We start from the raw sequence: 22,507 nt of genomic DNA, 5'->3' as shown, positions 1-22,507 counted from the left end.
ACTACCCCCGCTTTAGGAATAGGATAAAGAAATGAACTGTCGTAACCATGCCAACATTAGCTCCAGTGTGCTTACAGCAGCGAGATTATCTACAATATATCGCAAAAACCTAACATGGTGCAGACATCAAAATTGGCATTTGGAATCTCCTTTAAAAATAAAAAAACCACAAATTTTTGTTTTCAGAAAATCCAATTAAGAGGTGAGGGCGTGATGTGGGGGTATAAAAATATGTTAGGAAGGAGTTGAATTCTTTATATGAGGATACATATACCTCAGAAACTTAAGATGTTACAGACGTTAAAAATGGTACATGGAATTTTTAAAAAACAAATGAACACAGTTTTTTTTGGAAAATCCACTTAAGGGGGTGAAATAATAAAAAATCGGGTGAATTTATAAAATGAGTATCTTCTTCTTCTACCACTATTCCCACACCTGTGGGGTCGCGGGTGCGAACTGTCACGCACACACACATATGTATGTAATGTAATGTAATGTAATGTAATGTAATGTAATGTGATGTGATGTGATGTGGATTTGACCCTGTTTTACGGCTGGATGCCCTTCCTGACGCCAGCCCCGTATGTAGGGATGTAATTATTATTGCGTGTCCCTATTGTAGTTGGTATTGTGGTATGTTGAGTGAATATGAAGAGGAGAATGTTGGGACAAACACAAACAACCTGTCCCCGCGCCAGATGAATTAATCACCCGCGATTAAAATCCCCGACCCAGCCCGGAATCGAACCCAGAACCCTGTGAACCGAAGACATCAACGCTGATCACTCAGCCAAGGAGTTGGGCAGTTTTTAAAATGAGTATATCTGCAGTATATATCATAAACTTAATATTTTACAGACGTGAAAATTAGTATTTGAAATCCCCTCTAAAAATAAAGAAATACGTACTTTTTGTTTTCGGAAAATGAAATTAAGCTGGAGATCGAAAATAAGTGAAGGAGGAGTTGAATTCTCTTTATGAGAATACTTATATTTCACAAACTAAGATGTTACAGACGTGAAAATCGGTATTTGAAATCTTCTTTAGAAATAAAGAAACCCTTCTTTTTTCGACTTTAAAGAGGACTGTTTCTCACATGTAGAGTTCCATGTCGCATGTTCCTGATTTAGCTCTGCCAGTAGCCTGGTCATCTTAACCCCAAAAGGCAATGCCGCAAACCTGGTTTAGAAAGAGGTTCTGGAGTAAATGAAATGCAATTTTTCGGTGAGTTTTTATACTTTAGGGATTTTCAGATGTCTTAGAGCAGTACCGAGGAACAAATCATTTTTATCAAATTACGAAAACCTCGCGAGTGACGCCGTGGGCAACAGCTAGTTTTCTAATAATTTTGGACGTGACAGAGGATTTGTTACAGTATTATTGTGAATGGTAATTAATTGGAGGAAAAGACCAACACTAATAAGAGCTCACAACCTGATATCAAATGTATATGAAGGCTACGTAGGCATTCGGCTGAATCGTGGTACGCGAAATATCCTCGGCTGTGTGGGTTTGCCTACGTAATGAAGGCCTTCTGATGAACGTGTGTATAATTTTGGAATGAAAGTAGTGCGTGAAATAGACAGCGGTGGTAATGGTAGTGGCAGTCAACGTAAGGGGATAAAACTAAGAGAGTATTATTAGCCTATAGCGTCCAACTCCGTGACTAAACGTTAGTGTTCTGGTCTTCGGACTGGGGTATTCCGCGTTCGGTTCCCAGCCCAGTCATCGAATTTTAATCAAAGATGGTTACCTCCGTAGCATGGGAGTTGGGCGTTTGTTCTGTCCCAAGAATTCTTGCAACTCAAATCACACACTACAATGACACGCCCTTCACTTGTCACGATAGACGACGCCCACCGTCACCGGAGTCTGCCTTAAACGGGTTGTATCAGAATGTAGTAGCCATACTGAATTGATATTATTATTATTATTATTATTATTATTATTATTATTATTATTATTATTATTATTATTATTATTATTATTATTATTATATGTAGTCCTTTCTTCTTTTGTTCATAATTTACCTTCATCATTTGCCTTGCAAACTGTTCTTTGCGTCATCTGAAGCAGTCTTGTGAGATTGGTTGGCACCCATGTCTCCTTCATCGCTAACCGTAGCTAATTCCTTGAAGTGATGTATGGTTTAGAGACCTGAACAGTGGCATAGGTCTATGCAGGTGAGGAACTGTTAAGGAAACTGATGGGAGGGGGCGAGGGGGGATTTGCAGCTCTGAGCTTTCAGTCGGAAGATAATGGGTTTGAATCCCACTGTCGGCAGCCATGAAGATGGTTTTCCCCGGTTTCTCTTTTTCACACCAGGCAAGTACGGGGCTGTACCTTAATTAAGGCCACGGACGCTTCCTTCCCACTCATAGTCCTTGCCTGTCCCATTGTCGTCATAAGACCTACCTGTGTCGGTGCGACGTAAAGCAAACCGTAGAATAATAGTAGTAGTAAGGAGATATGAAGAGAAAATACTTAGAAAAATTAATGGTCCAATGAATGATAGTGGATTTCAGAGAGTGAAAAACAACCGAGAGAGAACGATACAATAACCCCGATGTGAAGTCAGAAATTAAACATGATAGACTGCGACGCTAGGCCATTTGGAAAGAATGGCAGAGGGTAGGATCTTAAAATCTTGGGAATAGAACCAGGTTTAGGGTGGTTAGGCCGTGAGCGTTTGCGGACTTTCGCCCAGACGTACCATTTGGGCTCATCAGTTGGATTGGCACGCTACTCCAAGACTCTGTTCAGCAGTGGAAGACCAACTGCGTGGAAGAGGGTAGGATGGTCAAGAAGGTTTTCGAGGGGAAACCAGGAAAAAATCGAATGAGGGGCAGACCTAGAACCAGGTGGCTGGATAATGTACAAGGACCTGAGAAATATAGGATTTAGAAGAATGCGAACTAAAACAAGGGATAGAGAAATCGGAGCAGAAGTTGCCAAGGAGGCTAAAGCCATTCCAGACCTTTAGCTCCAATGAGTATTAAATTATTATTATTATTATTATTATTATTATTATTATTATTATTATTATTATTATTATTATTATTATTATTATATCCCCAGCGTAACGTTAATTTAAGAGGAAGAGTTTCGACGGCCTCGCAAATCTAATACGATTAGGATAGGAAGAAAACTACAGATGCCCTATAATGGCCAGACAGAAAGGATGGAATATTATATAACAGCCTGGGGTAAGAAGGTGGAAACTACGTCAGACTCTACTGATGTAGCCTGTTGAAGTAGGAGGAAGGATGAGATTGTACGAGCGGATGTTATAGGTCAAAATCATCCTATACAAGTTTAAACCTTAGTGACTGTTTTATAGATTATTTTATATTGGTTTTCTTTATATATAGGCAACTTGTTAGCGGTACCGACAAATGTCACTACGGCTAAGTTATCTAAATATAGTGGGCCCATATTATGCACGCTGCTTTTGGACAGATCCAGCTGCGTGGCTCCGAAATTACTCGTGTACAGCTAAAAATAATAGAGACTGAATAAGAGAGACAATACTCACGAACAGCTTGTTGTCCACGGTCTTGACAACGATCTCCTCAGGTTTGTACTGGCTCAAGTCGTAGCGCAGCTTCAAAAGTTTCTTCTCTCCGTCCTCCTGGATGAGCGGTGAGTTGAGACCTTCCAGCCACCCGCGCACTTCTCCGCCCCGGTTGGCATCGTGCGCACTCGAGGTCGTCGTGCTGTATGTAATGGAAGGACTAAGTTAGATTAGACATCGGTTTAGAAAAAAATCACATTCGTTAATTCCAGGAAGTATTATTCTTGCTACTGTATTGTTAACCAAAGTACCAAAATACTTGTACAGAACAGAGAAGATTTTAGTATCTTACGAACCAGAATGTTGTATTAAAGAAGCCACACCACGCCAGTGCAAAGACTGCACAGTACAGGCTCCAGAATGGTACGGTAACAAGGTAAAATGAGGGAAACTGGAAGAAGTGTTGGCAATTAAAGGAGGCAGCTATGGTGTTCATATCCACTGCAAAGATAGTTGGAAATAGACAATTGGTATTGTGGGATGAAAAGAACATTGCTCAAGGATGGGCGTATGATTGAAGGGCGTCTAAGAGTATAAGGAGTTTCAAGAAAGTAGATGAAAAAGAAAAAGAAGAAGGACGTATAAAAATCGACGATAAATGAAATGTAATACGAAAAGCGATAAAATTAAAATGGCATTGGTAATCCTGTAATACAAATGAAACAAGTGATTTCATAAAGAATGTTCGTTTCCACGTATAATATGGGAGGGATCGAGCAAGCAAGAGAACGTATGATTAAACAGATGATAAAGAGGTTAGAGGTGATGGGATTGCTGATTATTGTTTTAAGGGAAAGTACAGCTAGATAGGTCCGCCTCTGTAGTATACTGGTTAGTGTGATTAGCTGCCACCCCCAGAGGTCCGGGTTCGATTCCCGGCTCTGCCACGAGATTTGAAAAGTGGTACGAGGGCTGGAACGGGGTCCACTCAGTCTCGGGAGGTCAACTGAGTAGAGGTGGATTAGATTCCCACCTCAAAAATCCTAGAAGTGGTTTTCCGTGGTTTCCCACTTCTCCTCCAGGCAAATGCCGGGATGGTACCTAACTTAAGACCACGGCCGCTTCCTTCCCTCTTCCTCGTCTCTCCCTTCCAAACATCCCTTCCCCCAGCAAGGCACCTGTTCAGTATAGCGGGTGAGGCCGCCTGGGCGAGGTACTGGTCAGGTCATCCTCCCCAGTTGTATCCCCCGACCTAGAGTCTGAAACTCCCGGACACTGCCCTTGAGGCGGTAGAGGTGGGATCCCACGCTGAGTCGGAGGGAAAGGCCAACCCTGGAGGGTAACCCGATTAAGAAGAAGAATCAAGGATGAAATGAGAGACAAAATGGACGTGACGGAGGAACGTAATGCAAGTGCGAGGGCGGGCAATCAGGTCTACAGGATACAGGTATGAAATCGGAGACGACAGAGGAAGTAGAAACAAAGAAGAAACAAACACGGCAGTGGATAAAGCAGTGGTGTGGAAGAAAGTGGATCAAAACATGAGAAAGGAATTGTTGGGCTAGGGAAGTGTACACAGTAAGTGCACAGGTGCATAGCCTAAGAACCTGTGCAGTGCAGCCACCTGGGCGGTGCGGAGTGAGTGTAGGAAAAAAAAGATGAGTATCCAGCACCTCTTGAACTGCGAAGAGAAGCCGGGGAAGTCCCCCCTTGTTGGCGGCAGGTCGGTGCCCTCCTTCCACGAGGACTTGGTCTCGGTTGTGTGGGAGTGCCGGCTGCTGGGTTAGCACACAAGGTTAGATGGCAGGCAAGCAAAGCAAGCAGGGTTACAACAATACCACCAGTGCTTCATGATAAAGACTACACAGAATACATCAAATAAAGAATCGATATCCGACATATCTGTCAATCATAATACATTGTAAGTCTAAAAAGAAATACCATATACTGTACGAGTCCAATTAACAACTGGTGTATAATAATCATATTCGTCGAATAGGTTTTCAATGATCGGTTTAATGATTATCACCGTATGTTGCTACTGGAAGAAAATGTAGTAACTGAATAATGCCGAAGCGGTTCGATAGCATTCAATTTACTATTCAATATAATCGAGAGAAATATTCTTTCCACGGAGATAGAAATATTTTACAGGTAATAAAGTATATCTAAATAATAAAATATGTAGAACACTTCCGTGCTTCTTGTCGAACAATGAAACAACAGAATTAGGAATTTGACAATCTGCGTGTACAGTCGCTCAAAAATGAAAAGAAAGAAAGAAAAAAGAATAATGATGAGGGCAAGGTATTGTGTAAGTTCCTCGCAGGTATACGTTTCCCAGAAACAATTATACGTATAGATATAATGTTCGTTGCGAGTATCTACAGGGTTTGTATCTACTTGGGAGGTGAATTATATTTTAATAATAATTACTACTACTGATTGCCCGCCTCTGTGGTGTAGTGGTTAGTGTGATTAGCTGCCACCCCGGATGCCCGGGTTCGATTCGCGGCCCTGCCACGAAATTTGAAACGTGGTACGAGGGCTGGAACGGGGTCCACTCAGCCTCGGGAGGTGAACTGAGTACAGGTGGGTTCGATTCCCACCTCAGCCATCCTGGAAGTGGTTTTCCGTGGTTTCCCACTTCTTCTCCAGGCAAATGCCGGGATGGTACCTAACTTAAGGCCACGGCCGCTTCCTTCCCTCTTCCTTGTCTATCCCTTCCCATCTTGCAATCCCTCCCCGCCCCCAAGGCCCCTGTTCAGCATAGCAGGTGAGGCCACCTGGGCGAGGTACTGGTCATCCTCCCCTGTTGTAACCCCGACCCAATGTCTCACGCTCCAGGACACTGCCTTTGAGGCGGTAGAGGTGGGATCCCTCGCTGAGTCTGAGGCAAAAACCAACCCTGGAGGGTAAACAGATTAAGAAAGAAAGAAAGAAAGAAAGAAAGAAAGAAAGAAAGACTACTTCTGATTTTAAAAAATTCGAAACCCTGATGGGGCACAGCGCGGCGGGCCTTCTAGAGGATGACGCGTAGAAGATGAGAGCGGAGCGGCCGTGGCCCATAAAAAGAACTGTCCTGGTATTCGCATTAGTGAGGAAAATAGAAAACCACGGAAATCCATTCTCAGGACAGTCCACTGTCTCCCGAATGCAGACCTATAGAGCTGAAGCCACAGTTATCCAGAAGCCACTCTGATCGTTGTATATTAAATACAATTAAATTTGACAAAATATTAAATGCGAGGAACATACAGTACAATACCATGCGCTCAATCGTTGTTTTTGAGCGACTACACCCCTACGCAGGGGCTGCCTGGCCGAGGTAGTAAAGCGTGCTCTGTTTACCCGGAAGGACGAGGGTTCGATTTTCCGTCAGGAAGTCGTAAAATTTTAGAAACGAGATTTCCACTTTCGGAGGTATATACGGCCATGAGATTCATTCAGCCTACACCAAAAATGAGCATTAGGTTAATTCCGGGGGGGGGGCGGGGGACAAAGGTGGCCCGGCGTAGAGCTGACCACTCTACCTCACCAAGTGCCGAGGTTACGGATAGTGGAAGCCTTTACCTACCACCCCTCCAACGGCCTTCATGGATACGAATATGGCTACAAACGTTCACCTACATTATAAACCATGCTATCCGGCTCCATGGCTAAATGGTTAGCGGGCTGGCCTTTGGTCACAGGAGTTCCGGGTTCGATTCCCGGCAGGGTCGGGAATTTTAACCATAATTGGTTAATTTTGCTGGCACGGGGGCTGGGTGTATGTGTCGTCTTCACCATCATTTCATCCTCATCATGACGCGCAGGTCACCTACGGGAGTCAAATCAAAAGACCTGTAGCCTATCTGGCGAGCCGAACTTGTCCTCGGACACTCCCAGCACTAAAAGCCATACGCCATTTCATTTCATTTCATAAACCATGCTAAAGCACTGAAGGCTCATGCTGATACGAAAACATGGCTATTATACCACGGGCTGAGTAGGCCTAAATGTTCTCATGTCTCACGTCATCACACACTTGTGAGATCTATCGTGCAGCCATCCACAAGGAGGCATATACAACTTCGGAAATACGTGCGATTCTTATTGAAACTGACTAAACTTATTAAGAGTTACATAGGTGGTTCTCTCCTGGTTTCCTCTGGAATGGAGAGGTGCAGATTTTGTAAACTAAGACATTAATTTCATGTTAAAACCATCTCAATTAACATACCAGTAGTCAAAACTCAAAAACTATCAAGAATATTGTGAAACTCACGTTACAATATAACCGATCACTTTTGTCCGAGTTAGCTGAATGTGTTAACAAACATAGTTCGCCCTTTAATGCCCTCAAGATCGGATACTGTACAATGGCTGAAGTCAAGCTGCGTGCACTTATGCCTAATGAGCATGACCAATGCCAGCTAGGACTTAAGTAAACACTGATTTCACATTGTATTATGAATACAAACCAAAAATATCTTGCGGCATGTATTTACAGCTCATTAAGAGGCTTGGCCTCCCAAGACGACTATGTCCAACTAGATAGTGGAATGTCACGCGGTCAGCGTCATGACATTCTCAATTTTATGACCGAGTATGTGACGGACGAGTTAGTTGTGCGGTTAGGGGCGCGCAACCGTGAGCTTGCATCCGGGAGATAGTGGGTTCGAACCCCACTGTCGGCAACACTGAAAATGGTTTTCCGTGGTTTGCCATTTTCACAGCAGGCACATGCTGAAGGTTACAGCCACTTCCTTCCCACTCCTAGGCCTTTCCCACCCTATCGTCACCATACGACCTACCTGTGTCAGTGAAACGTAAAGCATATTGTTATAAAAAGGACCGAGTGTAGGCTATTATAAATACCACATTTAAATCAGGTATAGGATAACATTAAACTACGTTGGGAGCTGCCTACCCGAAGCGTAAAGGCATGATCGGTTCGGACGAGTTGGCCGTGCGGTTAGGGGCGCGCAGCTGTGAGCTTGCACCCGGGAGATAGTGGGTTCGAACCCCATTCCTAGCAGCCCTGAAGATGGCTTTCCGTGGGTTCCCATTTTCACACCAGGTAAATGCTAGGGTTGTACCTTAATTAAGGCCACGGCCACTTTCTTCCCACTCCTAGTCCTTTCCATCGTCGTCATAAGACATAACTGTGCCGGTGCGACGTAAAGCAAATTTTAAAAAAAAAGGTTCATCCGGAAAGACGTGGGTTCGATTCCCCGTCAGCAAGTCGAAAAATTTAGAGACGAGATTTCTAGAGCGGCACATGGCCCTGAGGTTCACACAGCCTACACCAAAACTTAGTACCACGTTCATTTTATTCCTGGAGGCAAAGGCGACTGGGGGATAGAGCTAACCACTATATCGCACTTAGTACGCTCCAAGGGCTTTCGTGGCCTGTACGAAAATGGCTGTGATTGCTGTAATTAAACGTCATGTAACATTTCGTGACGTATCGAAAAGTTTAGTACACGTCGTATAGAATGTTATCTTAGATGTAACTATATTCGATAAATTAGTATTTGGCTATCATCAATTACGAGATAATTCAAACTTATTCACAAATAACGTTTCAGTTACTAAAAGTACGCTACTGGCCTATCTTGGTGAACATTTCATCAAAATCCGTCCATTAATTCTTGAGATTAGCCCGGGCAACAGTACAAACGTTGTCTCTTTATAATATTAGTACAAATATTTCAAATTAGACCAATGTATCGATTGATATTCATACGATACTAATGTAACGTAGAGACAAGTATGGATTAAGTGAGTTGTGAGTATTAAGTGTTAAAGTTTACACTTTGAAGATAAGATGAAAATACCACTGTCAGAGATATAGCAGCATGAAGCACTGGCCATTTACAACAACTACAGTTAAGAGTCACACTCACACACCAATACACTGAGCGCGAGACAGACATCTCTCTTCTCCTTGGGGATGTGATACACACGACTCTGCCGGAGCACATGCAACAACGGCCTTTTTAACTCACCTTCAAGTCTGTTTAGCAATGAGTGGGAGACTGAAACTTGTCATGCCCACTCCTTAACCATGCACCTACCAGGTGACTCATCTTAACTAATACAGTCAAGAACCCCCACCAGGTCCTTTACTTTATAGTTTTAGTGATATATGGTGCGACGCCCAGAATTCAGCCTTGAGACTGGATGTGGTCCAGCATCACCTTGAAGGACAGAAAAGGACCGCCATTTCGGTTTTTATGGAATATCCAAAGTCGACTGACGTCATCGCTTTTGTATTACCAATTAAATAAGTCATCACAGTGAGGCTACGCGTCTCTACCTCCTTATAAAGTTGATACTCCCTATTATATACACTACCAGAACACTATTCCTTATTCGGAGCATACACGTAATCTGAAAGAAAGAGACTAGAAAGAGAAGAAAATTTGCTTTGCTGTGCTCATTGTAATTCAATATAGCTCGTTGTGGTAGAATACATTAGCTACACGCCTCTTAGGATATTTTAATTCAAATACCGTAAATGTACCGTTTATCACACTCACGTCCTCTGCAAATTAGTATTAGCTGCAAAAGCTGCCAGCGATAATACAGAAGGACTTCGTAAACATCCTGCATTCAGCCCTCCCAGCCCCATTTGCTCCGGCCGCCACTGCTTATGAGTTCCACGGTGAGGTTTGGAAATTTTAATGTTTGTTTGTTTGTTTGGCTTTCGATCCTGTTCGACCATGCAGCCAGCCTCAATTTGAATTTCTTATTCTTTATATTGTATATGAAGCGAGTTGGCCGTGCTGTTAGGGGTGCGTAGTTGTGAGCTTGCATTCAGCAGATAGTGGGTTCGAACCCATCTGTCGGCAGCGCTGAAGATTGTTTCATGTGGTTTTCCATTTTCACACCAGGAAAATGCTGGGGCTGTACTTCAATTAAGATCACGGCTGCTTCTTATATACTCCTAGCCCTTTCTTGTTCCATCCTTGCCATAAGACCTATCTGTGTTGGTGTAACGTAAAGCCAACTGTCTTTATATAATGAAACACATGCCATTTACTACTATGTATAATTTTTGTTAATTTTGAATTTGCATGATGTAACTAGGGGCTGCCTGGCCGAGGTGGTAAAGGCGTGCTTGGTTCGCCCGGAAGGACGTGGGTTCGAATCTCCGTCAGGAAGTCGTAAAATTTAAGAAACGATATTTCCACTTCCGGAGGTGCATATGGCCCTGAGGTTCACTCAGCCTACACCAAAAATGAGTACCAACTTAATTCCTGAGGGCAAAGGCGGCCGGGCGTAGAGCTAACCACTCTACCCCATCACATGCTGAGGTTAACAATGGTGGAAGCCTTTACCTTCCACTCCTCCAAGAGCCTTGATGGCCTGTACGGAGGTGACTTTGCTTTGCTTTGCTTTGCTTTGCATGATGTAACTGATACATTTAAGACAAACACAATCACAAACACCCCGTCTCCGAGTCAGAGAAATTCACCAGGAGCTGTTGAAATCCTCGACCTGGCCGGGAATCGAACCCGGTACCCTCTGAAACGAAGGTCGTCATGTTGACTATTCAGCCAAGGAAATTTGGAACTGAACTCATGGTTTTCGTACGCGATCTAGCGATTAGGAATTGTATAACACCATCTCTTCTGTCCTGCCTGCCAGCATTTTGATGGTGACATTTTTCCTCGAACCGGAAAACTATCGTGTATTTTTTTATAAAGAAGATAAACTTTTCAAACTACCCATCCACTGCTTATACGTACAACTATTTTACAGACAAAGTTAAAATAGATAGAGATCAAGGGTTATAAGACAAATAATTACAATACTACTCCTAGGAGAAAACAAACAAGTTAATCAAAGAAAGCGTTACTTATAAATGTTCCGGACTGGTGCTTTTGACATGGCGGCAGTCTACAAGTTGTATACTTACTATATCGCATTGCTATTACTGAATTATTTTTTATTATCAAGTTCCTTGGTTTGTTTCCGTAATAACCTGTTCATATATATAAATACTAGAAGAATAAATAGTTTGTCCTTCTTTCCTTGTCACTCTAGATACAATATTTGTGTTTTTGTGTCTAGCTAAGTTTGATTTAATTCTTGTTCTTGCGATATCACGAAGATGATTAATGATTATTGTTCTGTCTTCACCCTCTGCCTACCTAATCACCATCGTCATCATCATCACCACACTACTTACTCACTCACTCACACACTCACTCACTCACTCACTCACTCACTCACTCACTCACTCAGACACGCAGGTAGCCCACGGGAGTCAACTAGAAAGACCTACACCAGTCCTCTTCGGAGGCCACATCACACCATAATTACATCACAGGTCGTACAATTTGAGATAATACCGTACAAGTATTACAATCTGCATCACTCCCGATGGGAAAATCGAGAGCCTCGAGGACGGCCTTCTTTTCAACTAACTCTTATTGATAATTGAATATCTCTTACGCCTTCACGGAGAATCTGATGAGATTTATTATGTTTCCCACTTATTACGATAATGCGCACAGTTAACTTTTATTCAGAATGATGTATCGCCAAGCATGAATATAATAATAATAATAATAATAATAATAATAATAATAATAATAATAATAATAATAATAATAATAATAATTGAGTGCCGCAATAAAGCTAGATCATACTGTTAGTCTTGCGCTAGGCTACAATAAAATTGCCCACACAAGGCTAAAGGAATGTGAACACCATTAGCCGTCACCTACGTAATCCAAGATCGATCTAGTGACCTTGGGCCTTGAAAGCCAGTGTGAAACCACCTGCTTCATCCATGTAAGTGGTTCAAACGATATATTACCCATCTCAAAACTCACCACTCTCTTTTTTTAAAAGAACTACGTCAATAAATACTAACGCAAATTATAATTCATGAATGCAAATGAGCTGTGGTAGAAATAACTACACCAAAACATTATTGAGCACTACATGACCAGTATGTCTTGCTACTCTAAATATTTCGGTCACTATTATTAACTGCGAGTACTTCCTCTAGCGACAAAAGGGAGACCTATTTCACAAACAATTTATAGAACAGCACGATGGCACAGAATACACTGTCTATGTCAACTTTCTTGTCATCCTTTCACTGTCTGCCCTCCTTTGGTCAACTCATTGTCCTTTTCCCGATCTCGGCGGCATTTCATTTTCTAGGTGTAAGGAGTCTTATTGTCCTGTCATTCGTGGCTTCTCCCTTTCTTGTGTAGATGGTGGCGGTTACTGTTTCAAGGAGAAATGCAACTAGATAACTACTTCTTAACCCTAATCACCGTGCTCGATGGCTGCAGTAACTTAAGTGCGGCCAGTGTCCAGTATTCGGGAGATAGTGGGTTCGAACCCTACTGTCGGCAGCCCTGAAGATGGTTTTCCGTGGTTTCCCATTTTCACACCAGGCTGCACCTTAATTAAGGCAACGGCCGCTTCCTTCCCACTCCTAGCCCCTTCCTGTCCCATCGTCGCCATAAGACCTATCTGTGTCGGTGCGACGTAAAGCAACTTTCAAGAAAAAAAAGAAAATAAACTAATCAGAGTAGAAAATGGAAATGTGTCGACACTGTGAAAATGTAAGTATTGGTAAAAGGAATGGGTGGGCCTCGAAGGGAATGAGAACTACTCCGTAGAATTCGCAAATCTAATGTCGAGGGGTTGCAAGAGAACTAAATTTAACCAAGAAAAAAAAAATGAAATCGAGAAGGCATGCACAACTGGAAGCAATGACCGAACCAGCTAGAGGCCTCGTACTTGACATAACATGCTCCCAAGTATGGAGCCCTTAAGGGGTGCCCTATCTTTATTCGATAACTAAAACGTTGGGGAGATCGGAGCACTTTTTCCAGGTAGGCTATATCAGGATGATTTTAACGCTTCTTGATCCAAATCAATCAACCATATCAAGCTACTCTTCGACTAGAGCATATTTTTATTCAAAAAACTTCCGGCTCTTTGGCTGAATGAACAGCGTAGTCGACTTCAGTTCAGAGGGCCCCCGGTTCAATTGCCGGTCGAGTCGAAGATTTTTTAAACCATAAACGGTTAATTGCCCTTGCTCGGGGACAGGGTATTTTTACTGTCCCCAACATCCCTACAACTCACACACAACACTATCATTCACCACAATAACACGCAGTTGCTTATACACGGCAGATCCCGCCCATCCTCGTCGGAGGGCCTGCCTTACAAGTGCTGCTCCAGGTTAGCAGTAGCCACACGAAGTTATTAATATGCAGAAAAGACTAAACGGTCCACGTTAAAAAGTATGAATTCTCACCTGGGCGACCATCCAGAAGAGTTACAGTATTTTGTTTGCATCAACCACTCCTTGTCTTGCCATTTGCTGTTTACCCGACAAAATTAATCGAAACTCAGCCATAGGTTGTCCACACTAAGTTCTGATTTCTCTGCCATCTAGTAGTAGAAAATGGAATGTCGAAATTGACATGAATAGCTGAGGCCATACGATTATTATTATTATTATTATTATTATTATTATTATTATTATTATTATTATTATTATTATTATTATTATTATTATTATTATTATTATTTGTCGCATTTCAATGGATATTCTACTATAGCAGCCCACTGACTTGGGTTTAAAAAAGAACAAAAAGTACGTATTTCAACTACCGCGCAACTCGGAGTGCAACAGATTTCGGTTTAAAAGGAAACTTGCTATCGTAGGAGTTTTCAGATCAGCTTACTATATTTAGGCACCTAGAAGCCTTAAGTTCCGGGAAAACGCAATCAACATTCCCTCTACGGACCACATAACACTCTTTGTTTGTGTAGGAAGGTGATTTCCGGGGGTTGATGCCTCATCTCTCTTTTCCATTCGAAAATTCTCTCAATATCGAAATAATCCGTTAGTGCGGATAATCTGAAGAAAGATCCAACAATGATTTCTTCTTCTCCTTCTTATTCCTCCTCGTAATCCAAATACCGTCCAGGGTTGGTTTTTCCCACGGGCTCAGCTGCGCATCCCAACTCTACCACCCCAAGGGCAGTGTCCTGGAGCTTGAGACTTTGGGTCAGGGATACAACAGGGGAGAAGTACCAGTACCTCGCCAGGGCGGCCTCACCTGCTATGCTGAAGAGCGACCTTGTGGGAGGATGGAAAGATCGAAAGGGATAGACTGGAAGAGGGAAGGAAGCGGCCGTGACCTTAAGTTAGTACCATCCCGAATTTTTCCTGGAGGAGATTTTTTTTTTTTGCTAGGGGCTTTACGTCGCACCGACACAGGTAGGTCTTATGGCGACGATGGGATAGGAAAGGCCTAGGAGTTGGAAGGAAGCGGCCGTGGCCTTAATTAAGGTACAGCCCCAGCATTTGCCTGGTGTGAAAATGGGAAACCACGGAAAACCATCTTCAGGGCTGCCGATAGTGGGATTCGAACCTACTATCTCCCGTATGCAAGCTCACAGCCGCGCGCCTCTACGCGCACGGCCAACTCGCCCGGTGGAGGAGAAATAAGAAACCACGGAAAACCACTTCGAGGATGGCTGAGGTGGAAATCGATCCCTCTCTAATCAGTTGACATCCCGAGGCTGAGTGGATCCCCTTCCAAAACTAGTACCACTTTTCAAATTTCGTGGCAGAGCCCGGAATCGAACCCAAGCCTCCTGGGGCGGTAGCTAATCACGGTAACCACTAGAGGCGGACTTGTTTTAAAAAATGCCTTCTGATTTTGTCATTTTCAGCAATTAGTTACGTTAAATTCTTGTGTCTAAGTCATTTTTAATCGTCTGCGTTATTACTTAGTCATACATTTACGTTGGGAGGTCAACATATGGGACTCATCAACGAGAATACTCGAACATAGAAAGCCGGGCTGAGCGGCTCAGACGGTTGAGACGCTGCCCTTCTGACCGCAACTTGGCAGGTCCGATCCTGGCTCAGTCCGGAGGTATATGAAGGGGTTCCAATACGTCAACGTCGTGTCGGTAGATATACTAGCAAGTAAAAGAACTCCGGCGGGAAAAGTTCCGACACCTCGGCGTCTCCGAAAACCGTCAAAAAAGGAGTTAGTGGGACGTAAAAGCAATAACATTATTATTACAAATATAAAAGGTTCAGGACTCCTGTTTTATAAGCTCCTTTACGCCGCACCGACACAGATAGGTCTTATGGCGACGATGGGATAGGAAAGGACTATGAGAGGGAAGGAAACGGCCGTGGCCTTAAATAATTACGGTACAGTCTCAGCATTTGACTGATGTTAAAATGGGAAACTACGGAGAGGCTTATTCAGGGCTGCCGAGAGTGGGGTTCGAATCCACTATCTCCCAATGCAAGCTCACAGCTGCGCGTCCCTAACCGTAACGGCCAACTCACTCGGTGATCAGGACTCAGTTCAAAAAGCGCGAATCCCTTATCCGAACTCTTTCAAAACCAAGTTTGCAAGAGTTTATATATATTTATATAATTTACGGTGAAATGAAATAAAATGGTGTATGGCTTTTAGTACCGGGAGTGTCCGAGGACATGTTCGACTTGCCAGGTGCAGGTCTTTTGATTTGACTCCCGTAGACGACCTGCGCGTCGTGATGAGGATGAAATGATGATGAAGACGACACATACACCCAGCCCCCGTGCCAGCGAAATTAACCAATGGTGGTTAAAATTCCGGACCCTGCCGGTTTCGAACCTGGGACCTCTCTCACCAAATTCCAGCACGCTAACCATTTTGCCATGGAGCCGGACATAATTTACGGTGCAAGCTACTGTACGATAACGGGGTTAGTCACGAATTTAGAATTGTTTAAGTCCTTCAATGGCAAACATAGGTGACAGAGAAAAAATATTTAGTCGTCATGGTTACGAGTCAACTGATAATCATGGAAGTAGTCGTGACTGATTTTATTCTTTCTTTCTTAATCTGTCTACCCTCCAGGGTTGGTTTTCCCTCGAATTCAGCGAGGGATCCCACCTCTACCGCCTCAAGGGCAGTGTTGTGGAGCTTCAGACTTTGTGTTGGGGATACAACTGGGGAGGATGACCAGTACCTCGCCCAGGCGGCCTCACCTGCTATGCTGAACAGGGGCCTTGGTGGGGGATGGGAAGATTGGAAGGGATAGACAAGGAAGAGGGAAGGAAGCGGCCGTGGCTTTAAGTGAGGTACCATCCCGGCATTTTCCTGGAGGAGAAGTGGGAAACCACGGAGAACCACTTCCAGGATGGCTGAGGTGGGAATCGAACCCACCTCTACTCAGCTGACCTCCCGTGGCTGAGTGGACCCCGTTCCAGCCCTCGTACAACTTTTCAAATTTCGTGGCAGAGCCGGAAATCGAACCCGGGCCTCCGGGTGTGGCAGCTAATCACACTAACCACTACACCACAGAGGCGGACGACTGATTTTATAAGGTGTAAAGTCGCGTGATCATCAGCCCCTACTGATTAGTGTTCACACGAGAGGTAACTTATTGGCTTCTGGTCCTAACCCAATAGTCTGCGAATTGTTCAATAACCCATTAGCAATTTTTGTCCATCCGGCTCCGTGGCGAACTGGTTATATGATGGCCTTTGGTCCGAGGGGTCAGGCCTGTCCCCGGGACTGGGTGTTCAACATTACATTTCATCTTCGGTGGGGCCCCATCCTGACATACGCGCAGGTTGCTTATTTCAAGACTCTTTTTCTTTACAAGCTTCTTTACGTCGGACCGACACAGATAGGTCCTATGACGACGATGGGATAGGAGAGAGGGAAGGAAACGGCCGTGGCCTTAAATAATTATGGTACAGCCCCCTGTTGACTCGAAAGACTTGCATCAGACTTCTCCGGAGTTGTAGTTCGACCGATTGTATTTTTTCACATTTTCGTTGTTAACAGTCGACGATTTCCAACCAATTAGGTTGCTGGAAAGAGTCAACAAGAGGCACTTTCAACATCCAGCGAACGTAGTCAACGAATCTTACATACTCTAGTCCCTCTGTCTAATGTTTAAGTCCAGTAGATGTAGTTGGCTATAAGCAACGACACGACTGCTAAAAATGCATTTTCAGAATCAGGTTCTTAATAATTCTGAGAGTCGCAGATACGTGTTACAACGACTACACATTCACGGAAATAGCCTAAGCAACGACCCGTCTGCTAAAAATATATTTTCAGAATCAGGTTCTTAATAATTCTGAGAGTCGCAGATACAGGTTATAACGACTAGGCATTCATGGAAATGGTAGGATCATATTTGGTGTATTTTCTTCTGAGCTAAACAGTTGTACTTGAATTTCTAAGAAGCATTATACTGTTCCGAGGTTAAGCTCCTATTTCCATTCAGACGTAGCGCAACATGAAACACCGAGATATTGATTTCGACATTGCGAAACACGAACCCAGTTACAGACACATACTCCTAGGTATCGTGTTCGTCTAGACTTGGAAGAGGACATTCCCTTCGTTTCGTGGAAGGAAGCAAGCAGCGTGCGGCAGGCAATGTGTGAACCCTATCCACTGATCGATCAGTCCTTTTCCTGGAATTCGTCAGGGATGACAACTGTACCTCGCTACACACATTACGGTAATATATTCAAAATATCATAGTCTGGTATACCCGCATCTCAGGGTGTTCTTTAATGGACTTCTTCTTCTTCTTCTTCTTCTTCTTCTTCTTCTTCTTCTTCTTCTTCTTTTCCTACCGATTTTCCCACGCCTGTGGGGTCGCGGGTGCGAACTGCGTCGAACATGTGGATTTGGTCCTGTTTTACTGCCAGATGCCCTTCCTGACGCCAACCCTATCTGGAGGAATGTAATCACTATTGCGTGTTTCTGTGGTGGTTGGTAGTGTGGTATGTTGTCTGAATATGAAGAGGAGAGTGTTGGGACGGACACAAACACCCAATCAACGAGCCAGAAGAATTAATCAGAAGCGATTAAAATCTCCGACCCGGCCGGGAATTGAACCCGAGACCCTCTGAACCGAAGGCTAGTACGCTGACCATTCAGCCAACGAGTCAGGCGGTGCTCTTTAATGGACTGCTGGGTTTGAATTCGTTGACAAATTTCAACATATCTAAGAGAAAGGTATGAGTCTTAGCTGCCTCCCAGTTAATATTAAATGCCCTTTGAAGTAAAATCCATATGCCTGTTATTACTTCTTGATGGATGCTTTTTGATGCTGCTTTCAGAGGATCCAATCAGCGTGCGAGACGGACAGGCAGACATATCGTCGCTGCCGGGACAAAACCTCCTATGTGAAATATTTTAGCTTAGAATTTTGACCGGAAAGGTTCTGTCATCGAAGGTGTAATATTGTGTGAATATTGTCAAGGCATTCTCGCTCTTCATAATGCATGTGCTGCGGGTCAGTATATCTCCAAAAATCTCCTTTCTTGGGTCCTTCCAGAGTTGGATTTTCCTTACCGCTGTACTGTTACAGGGTTGACGAATAGGCATAACTGTAAGATCCGTCATGCAAGCACCAGTATTTACGGACCCTCCAACATCCCTTTAGCAGCAAAACATGATGCTGAGGTTTTGATTAATGCTACTAACACGTCGAAGGTTTTCGGCGACGTAAGGATGGGAAAGGTCTAGGATTGGGAAGGTATCGCCCGTGTCCTTAATTAAGGTACAGTCCCAGCAATTGCCTGGTGTGAAACTGGGAAACCATGGAAAACCATCTTCAGGGCAGCCGACGGTGAAATTCGAACCCATTATTTCCCGACTGCAAGTTCACAGCTACGCGACCCTAAGCGCAAGACCAATTCGTCGGTTTTTAATCAATGATTCTTAAACTGTGGTTCGAGAATTTGGGGGGCTACGTAAACAGCTTTCAAGTGAAAATCTGAAGGGGAAACTAGGCAAGGAAAACATAAGGAAGTGGAAATATTTAGGCAAAATATTTTCCCATCCTTGCTTTGAACTCGATACGTCATAATGTAGTTGGCGAATGTTCAACTTGCCGTTCTCGATACGATCACAGCCTACAAGATTCTTTCAACAGTCATAATAATGGACAGCATTAATCAATCTAGCAAGTACTTAAGGGGGACATGGTGTTTCGAAGTTGGAAAACATGTGTTTATGCTGGCTAGCTTATAAGCAAATAAAATATATTACTTTCAGTTGTTTGTATGTAATTACTGTATTTTAAAATACACTGACTGACAGAGCAAATGCAACACCAAGAAGGAGTGGTCAGAACTTTATGCCAATTGCAGGGTAGACTGACGTCACTGAGGTATGCTCATGATGTGAAATGCGCCGCTGTGCTGCGCACGTAGCGAACGATAAATGGGACACGGCGTTGGCGAATGGCCCACTTCGTACCGTGATATCTCAGCCGATAGTCATTGTAGAACGTGTCGTCGTGTGCCACAGGACACGTGTATAGCTAAGAATGCCAGGCCGCCGTCAACGGAGGCATTTCCAGCAGACAGACGACTTTACGAGGGGTATGGTGATCGGGCTGAGAAGGGCAGATTGGTCGCTTCGTCAAATCGCAGCCGATACCCATAGGGATGTGTCCACGGTGCAGCGCCTGTGGCGAAGATGGTTGGCGCAGGGACATGTGGCACGTGCGAGGGGTCCAGGCGCAGCCCGAGTGACGTCAGCACGCGAGGATCGGCGCATCCGCCGCCAAGCGGTGGCAGCCCCGCATGCCACGTCAACCGCCATTCTTCAGCATGTGCAAGACACCCTGGCTGTTTCAATATCGACCAGAACAATTTCCCGTCGATTGGTTGAAGGAGGTCTGCACTCCCGGCGTCCGCTCAGAAGACTACCATTGACTCCACAGCATAGACGTGCACGCCTGGCATGGTGCCGGGCTAGAGCGACTTGGATGAGGGAATGGCGGAACGTCGTGTTCTCCGATGAGTCACGCTTCTGTTCTGTCAGTGATAGTCACCGCAGACGAGTGTGGAGTCGGCGTGGAGAAAGGTCAAATCCGGCAGTAACTGTGGAGCGCCCTACCGCTAGACAACGCGGCATCATGGTTTGGGGCGCTATTGCGTATGATTCCACGTCACCTCTAGTGCGTATTCAAGGCACGTTAAATGCCCACCGCTACGTGCTCTGTTTCAGCAGGATAATGCCCGCCCACACACTGCTCGCATCTCCCAACAGGCTCTACGAGGTGTACAGATGCTTCCGTGGCCAGCGTACTCTCCGGATCTCTCACCAATCGAACACGTGTGGGATCTCATTGGACGCCGTTTGCAAACTCTGCCCCAGCCTCGTACGGACGACCAACTGTGGCAAATGGTTGACAGAGAATGGAGAACCATCCCTCAGGACACCATCCGCACTCTTATTGACTCTGTACCTCGACGTGTTTCTGCGTGCATCGCCGCTCGCGGTGGTCCTACATCCTACTGAGTCGATGCCGTGCGCATTGTGTAACCTGCATATCGGTTTGAAATAAACATCAATTATTCGTCCGTGCCGTCTCTGTTTTTTCCCCAACTTTCATCCCTTTCGAACCACTCCTTCTTGGTGTTGCATTTGCTCTGTCAGTCAGTGTACTTCATTGACTTGAAATAGACTTTCAATTTATTACTCAGAGTCGACTAGTAGATTATAAATACAGAATATGTCGAAGAGATTTCAAGTACATAACACCAGGGAGAACCAAACCCACAATCTTCCGATTCCGATTTTTTTTTTTACAAGTTGCTTTACGTCACACCGACACTGATAGGTCTCATAACGATGATAGGATAGGACAGGGCTAGTAGTGGGAAGGAAGCGGCCGTAGCCTTAATTAAGATACAGCCCCGGCATTTGCTTGGTCTATGACGGAAAACCATCTTCTGACCTGCCGACAATGGGGTTCGAACCCACTACCTATCCGAATGTAAGCTGACGGTTAAGTGATCCAAACCAAGTGACGACTTGCTCAGCACCTTCCGATTTCGCTGCCGATGTTTTCCTGATTGAACAACCGTGCCATATTAATTAGATGATGTATTTAAAAGAACTGTTTTAATAAATTAAAATCCGTCTTAATAACTTGCCAGATACTCATAGTTTTAAACCTGCCTTTTAGGGAATTTTTAAATCATGGGGGTACATTAAATTATGTCATGGGTGAGGGGTACTATCTGAAAATGGTTTGAGCATCTTTTAAATAGAAATGGTTGTGGGCAAAGAAATACAAAGAAATGAAAATATTTAGGTCAAAATCCTTGATATTTCTTTATATTTTCATTATATTTCTTTATATTTCCTTTATACAGCTTCGTCATATTTGTCATAAACACAAGTCGTTACAATACCAACACGCATAGTGACATGGGCACGGCAAGCATACGACGGGCTGACAATAATAACAACAACGCGCTGCATGTGATATCATGGAGTTTAGATGCAACGCTTATGTTGGTATCACCGAGTTGCGCTCCCGCCAACGCAATGCAAGCGGCTGCTCTACTAACCATGACCACAATCGATTCTCCAAACCGCTGTTTCTTATTCACAGCAGGGGTAGCTCGTCCATCACCCACTATCTGCTTGTCATTCTGCCACAGTCAGGAAAATATCTTATTCTTGAATGTGGCCGGTAATCACAATCAATACTCAGAAACCTAAATAAGTTGTTTTATTCCTTACTGATTCCAGTAATGTAAATCAATTTCAGGTTTCTGGAATAGTTCAGCGTGTTAAAGCGCCCGCAAGGGGGGCGCAAGAGGGAGGCGCTTGCCCCCACTGGAATTCTAAAGAGGTTGATGTTCAATTGTTTAATATCATACCAGATTATTTCATAAACTGAATTTACTGACAGTCATCTAGTATCTGTTATCAGCGGAAATTTCTGTAAACAATTTAATGTTGCTGACGTTATATTGGTTTTTATATTCAAGAAAATTGTTAATGTGCCTCCCTGGAAAAGATCCTGCGGGCGTCCATGAATAATAATAATAATAATAATAATAATAATAATAATAATAATAATAATAATAATAATAATAATAATAATAACTCAAGACACAGACAGGAAAAGCAGGCCTTCAGGTCTCCCCGGAGAAAACGCTGTTCA

General features: G+C 43.9%; 1 protein-coding gene across 3 annotated transcripts in view; it reads right to left on the bottom strand.

The window, feature by feature from the left end:
• The window catches only part of LOC136866048 (protein lethal(2)essential for life), a 132,319-nt gene that overhangs the window by 51,422 nt on the left and 58,390 nt on the right, over positions 1–22,507 (bottom strand). The window contains exons 2-3 of one of the 3 annotated variants that reach the window (XM_067142680.2): positions 5,191–5,295; positions 3,539–3,719 (exon numbers count right to left, since the gene is read on the bottom strand). In XM_067142680.2, coding sequence (XP_066998781.1) covers positions 3,539–3,719; positions 5,191–5,295 — 286 coding nt within the window. Of the gene's footprint in view, positions 1–3,538; positions 3,738–5,190; positions 5,296–22,507 lie in introns of all 3 variants that reach the window. The other 2 variants (XM_067142682.2, XM_067142683.2) reach the window with 2 other exon arrangements.

The sequence above is a fragment of the Anabrus simplex genome, chromosome 3 (genome assembly GCF_040414725.1).
Source record: "Anabrus simplex isolate iqAnaSimp1 chromosome 3, ASM4041472v1, whole genome shotgun sequence".
Taxonomy (NCBI): Eukaryota; Metazoa; Arthropoda; class Insecta; order Orthoptera; family Tettigoniidae; genus Anabrus; species Anabrus simplex.
This window is presented reverse-complemented; position numbering and strand designations above follow the sequence as displayed.